This window comes from Rhinolophus sinicus, chromosome 4 (genome assembly GCF_057876585.1).
Source record: "Rhinolophus sinicus isolate RSI-liver-muscle chromosome 4, RSI-T2T, whole genome shotgun sequence".
NCBI lineage: Eukaryota > Metazoa > Chordata > Mammalia > Chiroptera > Rhinolophidae > Rhinolophus > Rhinolophus sinicus.
In genome coordinates, this window is record NC_142504.1 from 31282853 (window position 1) to 31305241 (window position 22389).

Sequence of the window (22389 nt, forward strand, 5' to 3'; positions counted from 1 at the left end):
ACCTTGCCGACTAGTGCTGAGGGCTACTGGAAGAGTAGCAACTCAGACTTTGCCTGTGCCTTTTTGAAATGGGAAAGATTGGTGGTTGCTTTCCTTTAGTGCTGCCTCCAAGGTCCATGGCCTAAGGCTCTGAGATGCAAAACAAATAAACATAGAAGGAATGCTGTCATGATTGGATCCTATTCACTTCACCATTTGTCATGCGGGGCAGCCTGCAGGGTGTCTGGTTCCGCTCCCCACATAAGAACACAGGATATGGCTAGGCCAAAAAGGAACACCCACGGGGCCATAGGTAGGGGAGTCATACCACTGTAGTCTCACTGGAGGCTGGATCCACATGACCAGCAACCTGCCATCCACTTCTCTGTCTGCCAACCAACCAACTCCCCAACCAGTGCAGCCCTGGCAGTTATATCAGTGGCTAATTGGCTAACTGGTTACAGCTAATGGTCAATTAACCACAGCTGACGGCCATCTACTACCCAAATCAGCACCTTTCCACGTGAGGCCGAGAGCCTAGAAACTGCTCTCTGGGGCTCTGACCCCACAAATGCATTTGCATTGGGCTTTATTTTTTTTATTTACTTTTTATTGACATATATAAATACAGTGGGTGTATTTATATACATTTATATAAATAAAGTGCACTGATCTTAAGTGTACAGTTTAATGACATCTATCATCAATTAGTTTTGCTCATTTTTGAAATTTATTAAGTAGAAGTGTGTAGACTGTGTAATTACAGTTGTTCAAAAATGTACAATGGTCTCTAGTAACCATTTAAAAACTAACCAAGGGGTTGAAAAGTTCAGGGAAACGGTCTGTAGGTTTGGTTTGGAAGGCTAGAGGAGAAAGGAGGGGCTGTGGTAATCTAGCACCACACAGTTTCCCCTTCTAAGGGGTGAGAGAGGTCTTGGTGTCTATTCTTGGCATTAATCTGACTCTCTCATAAGTTTCTGGCAACTTCCCAGAGAGAACAGCATGTTCCCTGCTGAGTTTATAAAGAGCTTCAAAAACATGTTTGTGTGTGCTGCCCAGTAGGCAGGGCCTGGCTTAGTAACTCCCTGTCACCTCCTGCCTCTCTGGAGTGTCAGGAGGAAGTCTTAGGCTCAGCCCTGTTGCGCAAGTCCTCACAAGCTAGGCTGGCCCCAGGGTCTGGGCTGGGCTATTGCTGGTGTTTCTGTGATGCCCCTATAATCAGTGCAGAAACCAATTTTTAGAGAACTTGAATGTTTCTGCAGACCGTAGTCCAAAAGAATATTCTGTTGCAAAGAGTCAATACAGATTGAGTTTCAGTTGACCTCTTGTTCTGGTCACAAAGGCCTCCTTTGGAAATGTGCACCTGTTTTCCAGGGTTAGATCTTCTGGCTCGGTTTGATTACTCACCGTGTGGGAGCTAAGATAACGCAGATTAACACCAGCTCTGGGTCCTGCCAACTTGAAGGGACTGACTCACTCTTTGCTCTTCACACTACCTTTTCAGGAGAGTGAAATCAGAGCAGAAGGAAGTACTAGTCAGCGTGGATTGAGGGGCCCTTGAAGGGGCTGCTGAGGTTTCCAGTAAACAGAAAAGGGGTTATCAGAACAACTATGAGTTCCTGGGCTCTGTGGGCAGGCAACATGGTCCACTTGTCTGGGACTCTAATAGCAGTCAAAATATTGTGGAGTTTCTTAGGAACAGACTTAGAGATCCTAGGATTTCATCATTACAGATCTATTTTTGTGGACAAGGTAGATCCAGAAAAAAAAAAAAAGGAAAAGAAAGAAAGAAAAGAAAAAAATGGGGTCTACTATAGAACATTCTGAAATCAAACTAGTCCAATTTCTCCATCTTCAAATATACCCAACACTCTCTCTAACCACTCCTAGCACACCTTTCTTAGTATGATCTTGCATTGTAGTTTACTGAAGACACACTCTTATACACTCCCCTAAACCCCAATTACTCTCTCCTAAGTGTTGTAGCTTTCCTGGACTTCTCCATCCAGCTCGCCCATAAGCCCCTCAGATTCAACATGCCAATATTAACCCTGTCATAAAAGACAGTAGGGTATAGTGGTTTCAAAACCAAACAAAATAAAACACACGGGCTTTGGTACAGGAGTGACTGAGCTTGAATTCTGTCTGTACCTCTTAATTAACTGTGTGATCTTTGACAGTTGTATCACCCTCTGTATTGCAGTTTAATTATCAATAATAAAAATAACACTACATTCCTTATATGGTTATGGTGAGAATTAAATGAGGTTAAACAAGCAACATAATTAACACCACTATATTTACCATATTATGTTTGCCATAAATAATAATTTAAAGAATAAATGAAGTATCACATTTAATGGTGAGTCCCATATTTAATTGGTCAACCTACTACTATTAAAGTCAAAACATGAAATACAGAATTGGAGAAGCCCAGAATTGATGGCAATTTTGACAGTAACTAGGTGACCTTGGAAAAGTCACATAACTTTTCTGATCCTCCTTTCTTCACATACAGAATAAGGATGTTACTAGTAGCTACTAATCGTTGGCTGCTATGTGTCAGGCATTATGCTCAGTACTTTATAAGCATTATAAATAACTAGAAAAATATTTGCTAATCAGATTAATCACTAATGATAGATGATATAATATTTATTCATTCAGTAGTTATGTATTGAGTGCCAAATGCTACTAAATGCTAAGAGTGGAGATTTAAAATGGAACAAATTGGCAAATATTTGAACAGACATTCTACCAAAGAAGATACACAAATATCAAATACATTATTTAACAGCTGACAAGCTGTTTAACATCCTTAGTCCTCAGGGAAACGCAAATTAAAGCTAAAAAGACCTCACAGACACAGACAATAGTTTAGTGGTTACCAGAGGGTAAGGGGGATCAAATATATGGTGATGGAAGAACTGACTATGGGTGGTGAACACGCAATGGGATTTATAGATGATGTAATACAGAATTGTACACCTGAAATCTATGTGATTTTACTAACAATTGTCACCCCAATAAATTAAAAAAAAAAAAAAAAGGTAAAATGACCTATCACTACATACCCATCAAAACAGCTAAAATTAAAAAGACTGACATCACTAAATGTTGACCAGAATGTGCAGCAACTAGAATTTTCCTACATTGCTGATGGAAGCGAAAAAATGTGCAGCACTTTGACAACCTGTTCGGCACTTCCTTATAAAGTTAAATGTACGCCTCCTGACCTCTAGATTCCGTTCCTAGATATTCATCCAAGCGAAATGGAAACATGTCCACAAGAAGACTTAAGCAAGAATGTTTATAGCAAGTTTGCCCATTGTATTAGTCAGGGTTCAGAGTTCTCCCAAGACACAGAACCAGTGGGCTGTGTGTGTGTGTATGTGTGTGTGTGTGTGTGTGTGTGTGTGTGTGTGTGTATCTCTGTGTGTATACACTATTATATATATGGAGAGAGACAGAGAGAGACAGACAGAGACAGAGACAGAGAGGGAGAGATTTATTTTTAGGAAATGGCTCATGAGACTGTAGGGGCTAGCAATTCTGAAATCTTGCAGACAGACATGCTGGAGACCCAGGGAAGATTTTCAGTCATGAGTCTGAAGACAGTCTGGAGGCATGACTCCTTTTTCCTTTGGGAATCTGTTTTTTTCTCGTAAGTCCTTCAACTGACTGGATGAGGTCCACCCATATTATGGAGGGTAATCTGCCTCCATAATCTGGAATATTATGAGTTGGAGTCAACTCAAAATCTACTGATTTAAATGTTAATCGCTTCTAAAAAATATCTTCACAGTACCATCTATATTGGTGTTTGACTAAATATCTTGGTACCAGAGTTTAGCCAAGTTGATACATAAAATTAACCATCACATCCATCATTACCCCAAATTAGAAATAGCACAAATGTCTATCAACAGGAGAATGAATAAACATATTGTGGTACATTCATACAATGGAACACTACTAAGCAATAAAGAGGTACAAACTACTGATACATGCAAAAGCATGGATGAATCTGCAAAATATTATGTTAAGGAAAGGAAGCCAGACACAAGGGTATAGACTCTATAATTTCATTTCTATGAAGTTCAAGACAAGTAAATCTAACCTCTGGTGATAGAAGTAGTACAGTGTTGCCTATGGGAGGATTTTCTGGAAAGCAGCAGAAAGAAACATTCTGGGGTAATAAATATGTTCTTTTTATTAGAGTGTTGATTATGCAGGCATATACATTTGTAAAAATTTATCCAATTATGTATGTAAAGGGTGTGTATTTTGCTGTCTGTAAATTTTATCTCAATAAAAAAAAAAACTGAAGAGATTACAGTTCCTTCCTTTAAGGAGGTTACAGGCCAGTTGGGGAGAGAGATAGGCAAAAAGACATTTACTACTTGATATGATGAGTGAGGCACTTAACCTAATTAGCTTACTAATACTCAGAAAAGTATTAAAAGGGGAGTGGGTACTAGTATTTCTTAAAGTATACCAGATGTCCTAATGTGTAGCCCAGAGTGAGAATCAGTGCCTTATCAGTACCCCATGAGGGCTGGGACTTTGTCAGCTACTATTCACCTTTGAAACCCTAGCTCCTGGTACATGGTCCAGTTCAACAAATATGTGTTGAATAAATTCTTTGCTTTCTCCCACCAGAAAAAGGAAGGAAGGAAGGGAGGGAGAGAGGGAGGGAGGGAGGAGGGGAGGAGGGAAGAAGAGAGAGAGAGAGAGAGGGAGAGGGAAAGAGAGAGAGGGAGGGAGAGAGAGAGAGAGAGAAAGAGAGAGAGAGAGAGAGAGAGAGAAAAGAAGAAAAGAAAGAAAGAAAAGAAGCCTGTGTCATCACCTGCCTTCTAATTGCTCCAGCTTTTTACTTACATCATGCCTGACCATGAGTCTGCGAGAGCCTTGGGCCTAGAACTCAGATGATGAGTGCATTTAATCTTGCCTATCAACTCCAAGCACTTGGCAGTGCCAAGCTAAACACTGTGTTGAGGATTCTAAGGCTTAGTCTGGGTTTAACAGGAGACAACACCTTGATTGGTTAGTATTGCCTGCCATAGGTGTGAAAAATGAGATGTCACACTGGTCCTGCCAGTTGTTGACAGGCCCCAGGAATACACCAAGACGGCCTCTGCATTATTCACACTGAGGTACTGGCCAAGCAAATAGACAAAAAGAAACACCCAAGATGAGGACAAGAGAAAAGAAAGGAAGGGGAAAGAGGGGAAAGGAGCTGGGGAGAAAGGAAAGTAGGATGTAAAGAAGGGAAATGAAATAAAATTTCCAATGAAGTTGTCTATTTCAAAATGCTACACAGAAAGAAACTAACTGCGTATTTTTCTTCCAGATTATGTAACCACAGGATAGAAACCTGTGGTTCTAAGATCTCCTCCTGATTCCCAGATCTCTTTCCAACGAAGGGCAGAGCAGATTTGTTTGTAACTGAAACCAGGAGATTAGTGAAAGTAGCCCTTTTGCCTTCCTTGATCTTTCCGGTGTAATCTTCAAGGCTGAGTTTTAGAATTGAGAGCTGCCAGTTCCACAGCTCTAATTCAGGGCAGGCAGAAAGTTCTCCTACACTGCCTCCTGTAGGCCAAACTGCCAACAGCAGAGATCCATTAATGAAGTCAGCTTGGAACAGTTTGCCTCAGAGAGTTTGGGCCACAGGAAAATCGTTGTCGTTAAAATGCAATAAAAAACAAGTCACATCTCTGTCCCATGCACATGAATGTCTTAGAAACTCTGTGTGTTTACAGAATCCCCCCACGTAGCAGACACATGTACCTCGTGAGAGTGTATTGAGGTTCAACGACATACAAGACACTGCTTTAGATGCATTACATGTGTCATTCATTAGCGCTGCAAAGACCCTGTAAACCAGATAAGGAATCACTACTATCCACATAAAGAAATTGACACTTGTGTTAAGAAACTGGCCCAAGTTCACATAGATACTAAGTGGCACACTCAGGATTAAAAGGCGAGCTATTGAATTACAAAATCCATATTTTCCTGCCTGTGCCACACTCCATGGCTTTGCAGTTTCTTTGTACATATCTTTATTGGAAGACTAGCCAAAAGTTACTTAGAAACAAGTTAGTGCTGCCTGCGCTTTCCCTAATGGAGCATCCCAAGAACAGGCCAGTCATTGTGCCTCTGACTTCCCCAGGATTGGGAGCCCCTGGGCCCCTGCGGGACGGCAATTACGTCAGTGCTTATGTAAACAGTTTGTCACTTAAACACTGTCCTGGCAAGACTTATAAGCAGTACTAGAACTCCAGATTTTGTCTTTGTTACGTCATCCTCTAATACCTGGAGGAAAGACTTCTTTTTCTTTGGCCATTAGAAACATGCTTTAGTTTTTGATATTAAAAAAATGCAAGATTATAATTCTTCTTTTGCTTGAGTAAATCATTCCAGATGAGTGTTTTACATGAGAAGAAAAGGGTTCCTTAATGCTATGTTTAGGTATCTTTTTCATATCTAAATCTTCAGAATTGTATTTTTGGGGGCAAGGAAGAAGAGTTGGGGAAAGTGGTAAAGGCCATTATCTGTATTAAGCATTATGAAGATGCTCTGAACATTATAAAATACCACATGAATGTTATGTAGTTGTATCATAATTATTATTACCATAAAAGTGATAAGGTTAGGAAAAGAGTAATTATGATAATAATAATAATAATACCCCATTGGTTCCCCATGGTGCTTCTCATTTCATAATTTGATCCCACGCAGCCCTGCCAACCTCATCTTCTACTCTGTACAACAAATATTCATCTTCTACTTCAATCAAGCCCTTCTAATGGGTGATGGTGAATACTTGCATATTCCAGTCATAACCCTTCACTGAGGCTCCATATTTACCTCCCACTGTCCTACTCTTACTCAAATTATTATGCAAGCTCTATGCTTCCTCAGGTCACAGCTCAATCCCACCTGCCTGATCCCAAGTCCACAGTGACCTCTATCTTCCCTCAACGCCAACAGCAATTACCATCACCCAGGCTCTCACTGACTTGTGTGTGTTCTATAGGTTAAAGAAAGAGTTCTATAGGTTAAAGAAAATACAGGAGAAGAAAAAATTCTCAAGGAAAAAATCTCTTATGTGTGTTTGTGCATCTGTCAAGATCTCTAGAGAAAATGAATTGCACACTCGATAGAGGTGATTAAAGAGAAATTCATCAAGGTGTATTTATAGAAAGGTAGACAGCAAGGAATGGTGAAGCACCTGAGACAAAGGCAACAGGGGGAAACCTTGACTACGCCTAGGTAGGAAGGAAGAGGTGGAGGAAGCAGTTACTATAACCCAGGGAGAATACTAGCTTAGGAGAAGGGCTCCTAACAGGAGCTCTGGCCTTGGGAGAGGAATTCGGCCACTATCAAGAGGTGGCCCAGCAGGGAAGTAGCCAGGAACTGTTCCAGTCTCCATCTCTTCTTGTCTTTCAGTTTCAGCTGATCTTCCCAAAGACTGAACCAGGAAGCCAGTGGGCAGGAGTTCAGTAGATGCAGCCTATGGACGTCATATTGCCAGGACCCAAAGCTGGGGAGAGTTTGGGTTTAGAAGGGCAGCTCAATGTGTATGGTTTGCTTCCCAAATCAAATTGATGGTAATCTCCATTGGTTCCCACCTCTTGTCAAGAGTAACGGTTTTCCCTTGTGACTCTGGGCAGTGTTTAGGCTCCTGGACTTGGAGAAGTTTCCCTGTACTGATCTTCTACTTACTTCTAAGATTGCCTTGAAAGTCCAATGATGACAATTCTGTTTTGTCAATTCTTCTGTGCTTCATAAGCACTAAGAACTAGTCCACTGGTGTCTTTAATTTAGGAAGTACAAGGGTGACATCATTATTTTATTTCCTTGGCTGGATTAGCATATATTTGCATAGTCATTATCCATTATCACTGAGGCATACCTGTAGCTGAGAAAATCAATGACTAAAAAGAAATTTAAGCACACCTGATCCACTTAGTGTTGCTAAGAAAAAGAAGGAAGGAAGGAAGGAAGGAAGGAAGGAAGGAAGGAAGGAAGGAAGGAAGGAAGGAAGGAAGGAAGAAAGGAAAGGAAGGAAAAGAAGAGAGGGATTTAATTGCTTCTTAGAAGAAGTTTTTGCATATTTCATACATTGCTTCTCACTGGTGACGTGTGTGACCAAAAATATGAAGGGGAATTATCATTGAAATATAGGTTTTGAAATTCATTTCTAATCAAGCATTTATAACAGGCTGACAGAAAAATAGCTTAGTTGATAGTATCTCATTTAAAAAACAAACACTATACTTTTTACTAAGAAGTAAGAAGTAAACAAAACTTTTCATCTACTGAAAATGAATCTTGCAGTAACTTGATATCAACACTTCCCTCTTCCTTCCACACATGTATTAGTACTGAATAAATTGTTCAAAGTGAAAGAATAATTGAATGAAATGCACCAACCCTCCCTGTTCATTCATTCTAATGTGCAACAACCCTCACTGCTAGGAATCGCATGCTAAATCTATACTCCCCCTGTTACAAAGTTAATCTCTTCCTACTGTTTCCCTCACTGAGGATGGAAACAGCTGATCAACCCTCTCTGGAACATGATAAATTTTCTAGTAATTCCCACAGCCTTGAAGAAACAGTAAAAGGAGTCATTATATCCTTGATAAACCCACTTACAAAAGGGCAAAGTTGCAAAAATTAATCAATTTGCCTGTTTGCCTTTTCCTCAAGATCTGTGTTATTTCCACCTGTATCTCCCAGTTCAAAAAGCCCAAGAAGATCAGGGAACTGGTTTGTCTTGTTCCCCTATTGATTTCCAGCTGCCAGTGAAATGCCTGGCACATGATCGGAATTCAACAAGTACTTCGCAAAGTGAACAGAAATCAACCATGTATTACCTTCAGCTATGGCTTCATGCGACAAATATATAACCCCACTGGTGAAAACCTCTCCCTAAATAATGTTTATGACAATAACAAGGACAGTGTTAATAATAAGATGTTACTGAATGTCATGCTCTGCTCTATGTGCTTTAACGTATTAACAGTTTTACTCTCTGCTGGGGTTCAGGACACACAATGCCATAGGATGGCACCTTCACATACTATTTTAAGCTGAAGGAGTGTGAGAAAGCAGCAGAAGCAGGAAGGTCACTCTGACACCATCTCCTCTGATATGAGTCATAGAACCCTCCTGTGGGAGGTGCCCTCCCTATACCTGGAGAAAAGGAGCGTCCTTATCATCTAAGGCAAAGGGAAACCAGGAAGAATTCTAACAAACAGTCTCAGTTTCCCCCAGTTTACTATAACGGCCTCGTACTTATTAACCTATCATATTTCTACATGACCGCTCACTCATCATCAAACCTAGCATTAAAATATTCAAGTCTGTTTCTTTGGGGTCTTTGTTTCCTTATGAAGGTGCCCATGTCACATAAAATTTATATTAAATAAATTTCAAAGTTTTTTTCATGTTAATCTGTCTTTGTCAGTTTAATTTTCAGACCCAGTCAGGGACCCTAAGAGGGTGGAGGACAACTTTTTCTGTCACACACCTTAAAACAATCATATAAAAGTCCTGAGGTAGGTATCATTATTATCCCCATTTTACAAATAAAGAAACTAAGGCTTGGAGGAAGGGTGTCATTTTCCCTGGGTAATAGGTCAAATAAGGTTGGGAGTCAGGATATATGAATCTGGATAGATAGCACCAGAGCCAAAACTCTTAACATCTAACTGTAAGGCATCTGTTTAGACTCCTGAAAAACAGTGACAATGAATTCCTTACAGCTACTACAGTGTCTGTGTTTCAAAGAATATGAATAAATAATTGGATTCTTTTTTAAAAATTTTTGAACATGTGCCAGTTTAAAACTTCATGAAGTTTCCTCAATCAGATGAGTAACAAAAATATAAGGCTCACCTGTTCTTTTTCCCCACATTGATAGCCCACTGCAAATGGTTTGTTACTTTCCTTATCCCTACAGTCAGCTTTTGACTGCTGTAGTTTTTATTAGAAGCCACTGGGTTTAGGAAGGCAGGACAAAGTGGCAGTGTAACACTAGGTGATTAAAAAATGGGACACAAGTGTGTCTAGAACCTGAGAAGGGGAGAAAACCAGATAGGTGGTTTCATATCAAAGATACTTCCTCACATGTAACTTCCGGAAAAGAGGAGATTTTTTTTTTTTTTCCAGGCCATTAAATGACTATTTACAAAAAGTAACAAAGGCATCGTGAGGATATCATTTCCTCTGTTGCTACTGCCCAAGATTGTGTGAATGGTGAGAATGACGGGAAATGAAAAACCAGGAGGAATGAGACGGTGATAGGCAGAAGAGAATGACTCAGTACAATCTCTTTACTGTTATTAAAACACCTTTGTTCCTATCGCAGTGGCCTGCATTTTGTGTTGACCCTTTACTTTCTTTTGGAAATACTATTTATTTCCAGGCACATCTCCTCATTCTTTTTTCTTTCTAAATGTTGAAGAAAGCCATGAAACATCTAGTGTTCTTCGATCTAACTGCTGAAAAGTCAGTTAGGAAAAAGTCTTCTCAATACATAAACAACGCATGAAGGTGAAAGGAAACAGAAGAGCTTTATTTGAGTCCTCTAAATAAAGTTCAAAGATGAGGAAAAATAACTTTAAGTCCATGAATAAGCCATTCAAAACACGGAGTCATGTATTATACCCTAGATTAACACAAAATGGTAAAGCAGAAGCAAGCAGACTGAGAAACAATACTTCCCGATGCAAGGAACAGCTTGTCTCTTTGTTCTCAGCATCAATATTACTGCCTAAATTAGTGCATCACAAAATTTTCTGCCAGAATATTCCCAAAGGTGGAGGGCAGTATGCACTTCCACTCAGCATTCCAGGACGTTCTAACAACTTGATGCAAGCGGACTATTTTTTGAAGGACTGTATTTTATATACACAGTTCATACAAATTCAGCACTCTATTCTATAATACAGATCTCATTTTAATACAAAATGCTTGAGTAAAATTGATCCTTTGGAAAGATTATTGTATCCACCTATGAGTTTTCCTACGTGGCACCAGGAACATGAGCATCCCAGTGTAGAAACACTTTCAAAGTGGAATATTTGACATCTTCTCTACTCAAAATTCAAGCATCTAAAGTCAAATAAGATAAAGAACCACACACATAAAAGAAACCTGCTTCCCAGCTGGCAAATAGATCTGTTTGTGCTTAATTACTTCTGCTCTGACATCTAAAAAGCAATACTATGTGATCAGCAAGAACAAACAAGTGAAGCAAGTTGGCCTCATAAATCAGGAGGTCCAGAGGTTAATCATTCTATTCCTCTCTCTTTCTGGAAACCACGAACAAGCCTGACTAACACATGTATCTTTCCAACTTTTCCAAACTTTTACCATTTTCAAAAAGGCCTTTTTATTTGCTTTCTGGAGCCAGCTATTGCTAGCAACACGCTCCTTACTTTCTTGCTAAAATGTTCTGAAATGTAAGTCAGTCTGTTGCATAAAAAGACCAATGGAATTAACTTAAGTCTTTCCCTTCGCACTAAACAGGAAATCATACTAAATGAAAACAATATCTAGATACACAGAGAAACTTAAAGCTACTACATTTCCACCCACAGAAGCAGGAGACCCCTCTACTTCACACAATGCCTTCACTCTTTATCTTCACGCTTAAAGGAAAACCACACTTCATGTCGGAAACCTGACTTTGAAAGGCAAGCACTAAGAATGAGTCTGCACCTGTACTCTTGCCCCTGACATTTGACAAGGCAGTTCCCTGCTTGTATGTCCAGATCCTCTGCTAAATGGTGAGACCCGGGAAGGCAGGGGTCCTTGCTGTGGACTCACCATTGCATCTCCAGTCTCTGGCTCAATGAGACTGTGTTGAAATGTCCATTTTTGACTATTAAGTCGACAGGTCTTTGCTTTTCATTTCTAAACTGATTGAACGATCTCCTTGTTTCGACTATGCTCATGAGCTTTCTTCACGAAAAAGAGTCAGTCGAGGAGCTCAGCGTGGGACTAGGAGTTTGCAAAACTAGCAAAAGTCATTTTTACTAAGTGGGAATGGGGTGAAGACACCAGGATTAGGAGGCTGATCACAAAGCCTGCTATTTTGCCAACTGAGAGGTAATGTAAACTTATCACTGATAAGGGAGGTTGGTTGTAAAAAACTCTGGGTCCCATTTCAAATGAGATAATATATGAAAATTTTTACAAAAATATATCGGGCACCTAGTAAGAGCACTATACATATTTGTTGCTATTGCTATATCAGTACCTTCTGGATACATTCTTGTCTTTGAGAATACCTTAACTTTACTTCTTGTTTATTTTCCCTCACCACGAAACCCTAGGATTAATGGCACAGTGTTTGTAAAGTGTTTTGAAATCCCTGAAGTGTTATAATCAAGCCAAGTACCATTTTGTTTATGCAAACTGTGTCTACCCAATGAGTCCACTGAAATATCTGGGATTGGGAACTTCTGTCTCACCAGGCTTAATAAATGATTCCCTCTGGCTCTAAAAGCAAGTACTTTTTCAATGACAATGGAAGGGAAAGCAAAGGAATTACTCTGTGACATCTGTTGTGTAACGTTCTTCGAATGGCGCATCTTGATAAATGCATGAGAGTCCTTGGAGAGTTACTGCATACAGTGAAGAGAGAGTGGTAAAAATCCCAGTATCTCTGCAAAGGAAGGGAAGACGGGTTAAAGTCAGAACATTCCCACAGTTTCCATCCGTAGAAATCAACAATGATGAATTTAGGCCTGACTTTATACTTAATGACGGCTTTCTAGGATCTCTGAGAGTAAGACAAAATTGAACTTGAAGTTGAGATGGGGAACTGAGAGGGTGGTGTGACAGGAGAGAAGAGACAGGAGGGGATATAATACTTTATACCTATAATCAGAATCCAGGAACTGAGATGATACACTCATGTGAACTGCCTGGACACGTGTAAACCAAAGCAGCAATTTTAAATTAATCTAAATATTATTTTAAGCCCTTTATGTGCCTGGTGTGACACATACAAGTACATTTAGATCCGTTAATTATCATTAACTGATAACGACAATTGCATTATCAGTTAATGAAACTAAGGCAGCTTAAGTAACCTTTAAAAAGTAAGGTAGCTAATAAGTAGCAGAATAAGATTGCATCTAAGACATTGGCCTCCAAACCCAATGAGCTTTGCACTCTGTACCTGACACCTTCCCACGTATTGGAGACAGCCTGTGACTGCTCAAACCAAGAACAGGAGGCTTGGTGGAAGAACTGGTTTACAAAGGCAGCCAAGTCCATGTGCAGAGAGTGAGGACTCAGCTTTGCCAATGGCTTTCTGTCTGACCCATCACAGGGTTTTTAATGCAATTGACTCTTGAACAACATGGGGGTCAGAAGTGTCCACCACCTGTGGAGTCAAAAATCCATGTATACCTTCTGACTCCCCCAAAACTTAACTATGAATACTCGCAGGCTACTGTTGACCATAAGTCTTACTGATAACATAAACAGCTGATTAACACATATTTTGTATGTTATATATAGTATATACATACTCAGAATAAAGTCAGAATATAGAAAAGAAAATGTTATTAAGAAAATCATCAGGAAGACAAAATGCAATAAATAAAGTACAGTACGGTACTATATTTATTGATCCAAAAGTTTATTTCATCTGTTTGCAAGATGAAAAATATTTGCGTATAAGTAGACGCATGCAGTTCAAACCCATGTTGTTCAAGGGTCAACTATACCCAGTTTCCTGCTTACTAATGGCTTCAAGATATTTTAAAGTGAATGAAATAATCTACACAAACACTTTAATCTTCTGGTAAAATTGCAATATGAGCAATCTCAAATATTACTGTTGCTTAATTCATCTAAGTTGATGGTAAGAAAATATAGCTGCCACCTTTATACAATTGTTCAACTTACCTTTAAATGGAGAAATCCCCCAAGACACACTCCCAAGTGCTATATACTTGATGCATCTACACACTCTCACACATGCATTTTATAACTTTGTCTCATTGCATTTGAGGAGGTCTTAAAAGCATTCTCAAAATCATTTTTTTAAATTAGAATTTTCTGTACTTCCACTGCAGTCTGGAAATACGATCTGGTGAAAACCAGAGGAAGAGACCTGATTCTTACCTCTAAGTCATCATCCGGGATAGCCCTTTTCCACTTTACGTTCCACCTGATGTGTTCATAGGCATTAACTACAACTTCAATTGCTTTGGGACAAGAATGGCAAGCCTGTATTACCTGCAGAGGAAGCACAGGGTTTCATTTGTTCAATGCACATGTACGATTCATTCATTCCACTCACAGAGACATTAAGGATTTATGGACCTATTATGCTCCTTGGAGCCCTGAAATGCTTTTGAGAAGTCTCACCTCTTTTGAGGATTCAAACACACTGCCAGCCCCCATGGGGAATGGGAGGATGAATAAAATCAGAGTAATTTCCGTCACCATTCAGGAGCAGTGAAAAAGACGTGCTAATGAAGACGGTGGGGACCTGATGAAATGCAAGCCCTGCCCTTACAGCCCTCACACCTCTCCAGCAGCTTCTGTGTCCACCAGGACACCTCCAGCTTCTTTCTGCCAACGTGGCCCTATCTCCAGAAGTCCTTTGGGTGTGGCCTGTTTTCATTTCAAAGTGACCTAACGGGCTCTCCCATGTGATGCACAAGTGGTCCACGGGGAGCCTGCACCCCTCACCTCTGTCCCATCATCAGCAAGAGCACTGTTGACTCCCAATTTAGTTGCCTTTCTTTCCTTTGCCACCAGTGAAGCAGCTCCAGCCATACACTTTCTTCTTTAAATTTGCTTGTCAGGAGTTACACACCGGTTCCATTTTCTCTTGAAACTTCCGAGAATATATCAAGCTGTCCTCAGCGTTCTCTAAAACCCTCTCTCACTTGACGTGAAATGAAGAGAAAGTCCTTCTCTCCCACCCTCAACCCTACCATTAAAAGGAAGGCATGCCTCTGCGTTTAACTTTCTCCAAGGAAATGTTCTTCCTAATTTCCAGGTCCTTCTCAACCTCAACCAGTGTCATTGGGCAAAAGGTCACAAAATTGTTTTTCCCCCACCTCCTTTACCAATCCTTCCTAGGTGGTCTAGCATCGCATTTTTCAATGTCCTAGTAAGTACCTAATGTCTCATGGCAAAACTGAGACACACATTTAAGTGTGTGCTCAATGGGCCCTGAAGTCACCTGTTTGGAGATCAAGCTGAATAGAGGGCCCATGTCAGGGAGATAAAGACAAGAGCCAGTCAGATGGAGCCAATTGACAGTACACCTGACGTGCCAGTCGGAAGGGCTTGGGATTGACTTAACAGGCAATAGGAGGCTGTTACATATTCTGAACAAAAAAGCATTAGAATCAATCAATTAGTTCCATTAGGATGCGTTTCTTGAGCACTGTGTATAGCACTATGACAGTAATTCTGAAAAGCTTATGACCTACTTTTTGTGTTTACAGCCTAGGTACTTGAAGAGAACAGATATAAATATTTCAGAGAGCAATGCGAGCCAGTAAAGAATCAGGGACAAATTTAAAGATCATCAGGTGTCCCCTGATCACCATGAGCAAAAGTACAAAGGTGAAAAGCAGGATATCAGGGTAGAGAGCAGTGAGGAAGTTGAATGGGTGCAACCCAATGGCTTCTCAAGCCGGCTTCCCTGTTGGTCATGAGAATGAAGAGCAACTGAAGTTGCGAGAAAGAATAAGTGGGGCTTACTGACTAATCAGATATGGGGAGTAAAGAATGCAACTTTAAAGCCTGAGGTCAAGGACAAATAGGGGAGCCACTAATGTAAATGAGGAAATTGAAAGGGCATACTCATTTAGGGGTGGGCAGCTAGTGAGCAGGAGAATAGTTCACATGCAATGTCCCAATGTCAGCTAAACATGTGCATGATATATGCTCCAACAGAAGGCCAAGATAGAGATGGAGATTTGTGCACTATCAAAGAATGTGCTGGCTAAAGCTATGAGGTTTAATGGCTCTCTAAGTGGGTATAAATAGAAAAGGTAGAGGATTACAGTCCAAGGAATTTGAAGTTACCAGTTTGTAGTCGCTGAGTGCATGGTTGGGAAGAAATGGACAGTAACATCATCATATAGTGTCTCCACCATACAGACATAATAGATGCAAATAACATCATGAGCGTAAACATGTCGAGTAAAATCATTAGGAGGCAATGTGTTTGGAATATTTGTTGCCTTTGTTTTTAGTATACTTTATTGTACATTTATACGATTTAATATTTCATAATGGTTGTCTTTATCAGTAAGCTCAAAAAAGTTAACAATAGGCTCTTCTGAGCTATTGTGAGCCAATGCCAGCATACAGCTACCTTTGGTTGTCCCCATATTTAAGAGGCACAGTCATAAGCCACTGCAGACTAAATGTATATATTGAAGTTGCAAACCAGTGAAGGCATCAGAATTATCCTGCCCAGTGACTGGGTCCAAATTAGCACAGCATAAATACTTGTTTAATGAGAGGATCCCTTCACATACGTATTCTAGGCACAGTGCACAAAATTGAACTGCTAACCATGGCTTTGTCAGTAGCTAAACAAATAAAGAGAAATCCTATGTCATCAACCCATAAGTGGGTAAGAAGGTGGGCTGGAGCCAGGGATCCATGGCAATAGTACCTCTGAAGAGTCAGCATCTCTGAGTCTGAAGAAAGTGTAACTCAAATGATTTCTATCCTGGGTACATGGCTCTCAGAGTGGGCAAGTAATTTTCCAGAGTTTTGGTCTTGGAAAATTGAGGCAAATGGGGCTGTTCTTTTCTCTTTAGCTGGGATGAGGATAGCAGATATGTAGCTCTATGCAAAAGAGACAGACAAAAACCTCAGGCTGACTAATTGCTTTGAACACCAGTTATAAACTACCATCATAGTATCATAGTTGGAGATGAGGAAATTGAAACCCAGAGAGGCACACAGTAAGAGGAAGCATGATCTTGGGTTTTCTTCATCTGAATTTAGTGCTCTTTCAAATATATTCTCATGGTCTTCTTTTAAAGCTTAGATAATCACTGGTGAAATAAAAGGTTTAAGGACACAAATCCCATTGCACACGTATTTTAAAACAAAAAACACTCTTTACCATAATTATTTTAGGTTGGGTCTTATTGAAAACTCGAAAGAACTCCCTTTAGAATGCAAAGATGTTGTTAATAATATGAAAACAGCTTCTATCCAGACCTCCACACACATCCTTCTCTAAAGACCTCCACATACATCCTTTCTGGAAGGATGAGCCATGGTAAGAAGTATGTTGGTACTTCGTTGAACAGGCCAAAATAAAGATTTAAATTTAAGAGTTACCAGTGTGGAGATGTAGCTGAAATTAGTCCAAGGCCTGAATCAAGAATATACTTATACTGGAATTATAAAAACAAAACAGCATAAAGACGTCAGAAAGTTTGTAATGAGGTTCTGCACATGGTTTAAGTGTCTACTGGGAAACTGACAACATAGGTCATTTGTCTGTAGGTATTCCTTACCTCCCCCTTCTTTCCAACACTGGAGTGCAGAAGAGATGTGGCTAAAAGTTACTCTCCTCTTACAACATATTACCTACTTCCCAACTAGGGTTTCCAGATTTAGCACATAATAATAAAAGAGGTTGGCAAGTGAAATATGAATTTCAGATAGACAACAAACAATTTTTAGTATAAGTATGTCCCAAATATTGTGTGGAACATACTTATACTAAAAATTACTTATAATTTACCTGAAATTCAGGTGTAACTGAGCATCCTGAATTTTATCTGGCAACTCTATCCCCAGTCCGTATTCGGAAACAGTTCAAAGTAAGTTATGGATACAGGAACGTAATTCATTCCCAGTTTAGGAGCCTAACTTCACACATCTGGTGCTTTGATTTGCACCTGGCACACTCCCATATAGCACAGGAAGATAACTTCTTACCTTTCATTAGGGTAAAAGCAAACAAACAAACAAAAATCAAGTCGTTCTTAACCCGCAGTCTTTAGATGCACCAAGTCCAAAGCACCCACCGCTGTCATTAGGTTTTGCTGACACTGATCACTAAGTTTTCTGCTGACAACAGACAGGTCTCACAGCATGAAAGGCTTCTTACCCTGACACCCACCCAGCTATTTTCACTGCCATGTCAGGCTTCTTCTAGACCTAAGGCAGCTGGAAACATCTCTTTAAACCTTGGGAATTATTTCACAAGGCAGTAACAACAACAAAGACCCTTAAGAGATAGCGAACTCTAAATCATCACTAGTGCTGAGTACCAGGAACCTTGACCATCACATGAGAAAGGATTGGTATGGACCCAGAAGGGAGAGACTCCTTTCTTTTTGCTGGTCTGAGAAAGAAAAGATGCCCAGTGAACTTCACTTTCTGCATGTCTTTGGGGTCTCTATACTCCCTTCATGGAAGAGGAATTGGACAAAAAAGCTGTTTCTATAGGGGTGGCAGCATAAGAGACCATTAGATACTTTCCCTCATCATCTGACCCCTAAAAGCATAGATTAAAAAACAGATTCAAGATAAATCTCCTTGCCACCCTTCCGATACAAGTGGCACCTGTAAGCCACTTCAGCAGAGAAATTCTAAAGCTACCTTTGCCCTTTTATATAGATACTTAATAATAGGTACTTAATAATCAAAGAGACTTCTTGTACCCTGGGCTTCATATACAGCCTTGTTCAATAGCAAAAATCATCCTCACCTCCCCCAAACCCTCACACACCCTTCTCTTGCCTAGAAAACTGTCTCTCTTGCCCTACAAGAAAACCCAATCTTGGCTCCCTCGGGTGTCACTTCCTTCTGAATTATGCTGAGAGGAAAAAAAAAATCAAATGTCCTTTTGTACCATGGAAAGCAATCGCAGACCCCATAATCCTTTTTTCCCCCTTATGCAATTTATACATTGGCCTTCAGTGAAATACACCTTCTACAAATGTGCTTTGTATTTGGAAGACAACATCTTCAGCTCTGACCTTGTTTCTCATAAATAAGGAAACCAAATTCCCCATCCACAAGAGAACAAATCACTTTATCTTCTGGATAAATGAGTCAGTCGTAAAAATGACTTTCTCTTCGGGAAGTCTGGCTGTAGAGTAATTGTTCTAAATCACTGTGAAGCATCAGCATAGTAAATTGAATAGTTTTTCTTTAGTTTTCCTTTGGAAGAGGTCCAGTTCTCTTATGCTGTTTGTTGGGTAGCAACAAAATGTTTATAATACCAGCCATCCACCAGTGGTCAACTCTAGCCTAAATCTCTTTAGCATACGGCCAAATTGGAGGAACTCGGAAAGGCAAAACAGAACTGAACAAGGACATTCTAACAGTAGATAAAAGTGTTCCTTGGAACACATAATTGTATGCCTATGTTACAGGCTAGGAGAGCCACCAAAATAAAACTAGTAGGAAACACTCTTCTAATGGACAAAGGGTACATTTGCATAGGAGGAAGAAAGGAATCACTTTTGTTGAACAGCACAATTGGTCTCAGTGATTGACGTGCTTTACTCACATACTCCTTAGACAATCCGGAAAAGCTGATATGTTTACCTTCATTTCTCAGATGAGGAAATTGGGATCTGAGAGATTGAGGAACTTGTTCAAAAATCAAACAGGAAGTCAATGGCTGAGCCAGAACCCACACCCCTGGTTACTAAGCCGCAGCTCCTAACCCTCCTCGCTGTTACCTCTCAGACAACTGCTTTTGTGTGAAGGACCTGGGCACTTTCTTCATATTTGCAAGACTTCTTACTGGAGAACAGAAACTCTGTTTAAAGCCTCATTCTCTCTAATCTGACTCCGAAAGAGGAATGAGGAAAGAGTCTTTTATTTTGTAGAGATCTGTTCCATCCACAGTCAACCAACAGTGAGTTTCAGAATAAAACTCAACACTTAGTCTCTAGACAGTCTCACAAATTATCTCTCCTGGGCGGAAAGGTCCCTGTGGGTAAATCAAACCCAGGAGCACCGATTTAGCAGATACGTAATAATAACAATAGTATAGTCATCATTGGTTTAATGCATCTGGCTTTATGTACCACGATGAAGACTCCCAAATGTGTATCTCTAGCCAGGACCTTTCCCTGAACACCAGATTCATGTATCAAAATGCCTACTTGACATCTCCACCCATCCAGGGGTGGAGGCATCTTAAGCATAGCAAAATCCCCGATCTTCTCTTCCAAATCAGTTCCACCTGCCTTGTTCTTATCTCAAGAAACAGCCTCTTGATTCTTTCTATTCCTTGGGTAAAAATCTTTGAAGTTATCCTTGACTCTTCTCTTCTTACAGCCCACAATCAGTCAGCGAAACTCATGGACTTCCTCTTTGGAACATGGCCCAGATCTGACCACTTCTTACCACCTCACCATTTCCACTGTGGTTCTAAGCCACCCTCATTTTGTGTCCAGGTTATTGCAATATCTTTGCCACCCCTAGCATTGGTCTCCAAAAGGCTATCAAAAGGATCCTTTTAGAATACAACTCAGACTTATATTTCCAAACTCAAAATCCTTCAGTGATGTCTTTTCTCATTCAGAGTGAAAAAAAACAAGGACATAACCATGGCCTACAAGGTTAGATATGGTCCGCAAACCATCTTGACATACACCTCTCTGAATTCTCTTCCTCCTTCCTCCACTCCAGCCACTCTGACTCCCTGCTCTTCTTCAGACATGCTTAGCTCCCTCCTAACTCAGGAGGGACTTGCACTCGCTTTTTATTAAGACAAGAATACTCTCCCTCCCATTCAAGTATTCACATGACTTGTTCCTTCACATTCTTATTTTCTTTAATCAACCTTTGTAAAATAGTACACAAACACCAAAAAACAACAAAAAAAGGTATTCTCTCATTTTCTTTACCTCACTTTACTTTTCTCCAGAGCACCTAACAGATCAGAGTATATTTATTTGTTTGTTATTTTATTTTTGTCCTGTCTCCCCTACAGAGTGTTTTCCATGAAGGCTGTTTTTGTTATTGTTGGTGTTCATTGCTCTATCTCTCGCATCCAGAACAGTGCCTGGCACATAGTAGGTACTTAGTAAATATTTGTTAAATAAACAAATGAATGAACTTGCCCACTTACTCTCTGTGACTTTAGGAATAAATATCTTAATGCTATTATCCTTTAAATGAACATAATGTCAATGAATGCCTATCTTTATACTTCATTATAAAAATAAAAGGAAAGACTCTGTATAAAGCCTATTTAGAGCTCAACAAAGGACATTATTGTAACATTATAATTTATTGTTCTAGTCCTTATCATAATCATGTAGGATTCTCTATTAAAATTTTATATATTTCCAGGACATTATGACTACTACATATAATTCTAAAGGGGAAAACGACTTAATCTTCCACTAAAACACTGACAACCAAGAGAAGATCCCTTGCTGGGTTCACAGGATTCAATGACCTCGTCATATCTCTATCTAAACGTTCTCTGGGTTGTCCATCTGGAATTTGCCCTGATTGAGTTCACTCCCCTTAAATTCTTTAGTGACACTTTTCTTCCAACTAAGCCTCACACTGCAGGACTTTAGACTAGTTCCTGATCTTTTACCAAAGTAGGAGGTAGAATTTAGCTGTAAATTTAGTGAAACTTCTGTCAATTTGCTTTCTGTGTCCCTATTATAGTTAGCTAGTTAATACCTGAGACTCCTCTGCTTCATGTTAATTAATTCTTTTTGGAGTGAGTGGGACCCTAGGTATGGTGTCATTTGATATATTTTAAGGTGACATGCATTTCGATTTTCAAATTAATTACCATCATCAACCTAATGCAAAACTTTCTCTCTTCCATGTGCTTACAGCACCCTTTATCCTTCTAACTATCAGTTACCATGGCATATTAAAATTATCCGTTTATGTGTTTATCTCTCTCACTAGATTCAAACATATGTGAGGGTAGGTACTGTGTCTTAGTCATATGAGTATTGTTAGCATGTGGTCTCTGCTAGCCCCTTAAAAATTATCAATAAATGTTAGAAATAAAGGCTGTGCAGTGTGATATTATATGAATAGAAACTAGTACCAAATGATCTAAGGTTGAACACTGGCGCTGCCACTGTGTGAGATCAGGCAAGTTACTTAACTACTCTGCCTCAGTTTCCTCCTCTGTAAAATAGGTATAATAATATCATTTACCTCATAGGATTGTTACAAGGATTAAGAGAATTAAATTAAGAAGTGTAAAATGCTTATAACAGCATGCTTAATTAGTAGAATCATTATATATAATAAATATAATTTTTAGTACTTAATAAATGTTAGCTGTCACTAAACTGGAAAATTGGGTGGCCCTTTCATGTCATCTAATTCCAAAGCAAGCTCAGTCATCTTTATTATCAGACATTCTGCTCAAGA

At 39.7% G+C, this 22389-nt stretch overlaps 1 protein-coding gene across 1 annotated transcript in view; it reads right to left on the reverse strand.

Annotated features, from left to right (window-relative positions):
- Positions 1–10549: 10549 nt before the first annotated feature.
- The window catches only part of ASB4 (ankyrin repeat and SOCS box containing 4), a 56662-nt gene continuing 44822 nt past the window's right edge, over positions 10550–22389 (reverse strand). Inside the window, exons 4-5 of the mRNA XM_019729745.3 lie at positions 14140–14253; positions 10550–12667 (exon numbers count right to left, since the gene is read on the reverse strand). Of these exons, the coding sequence (XP_019585304.1) occupies positions 12479–12667; positions 14140–14253 (303 nt within the window). The 3' untranslated portion in view covers positions 10550–12478. The remainder of the gene's footprint in view (positions 12668–14139; positions 14254–22389) is intronic.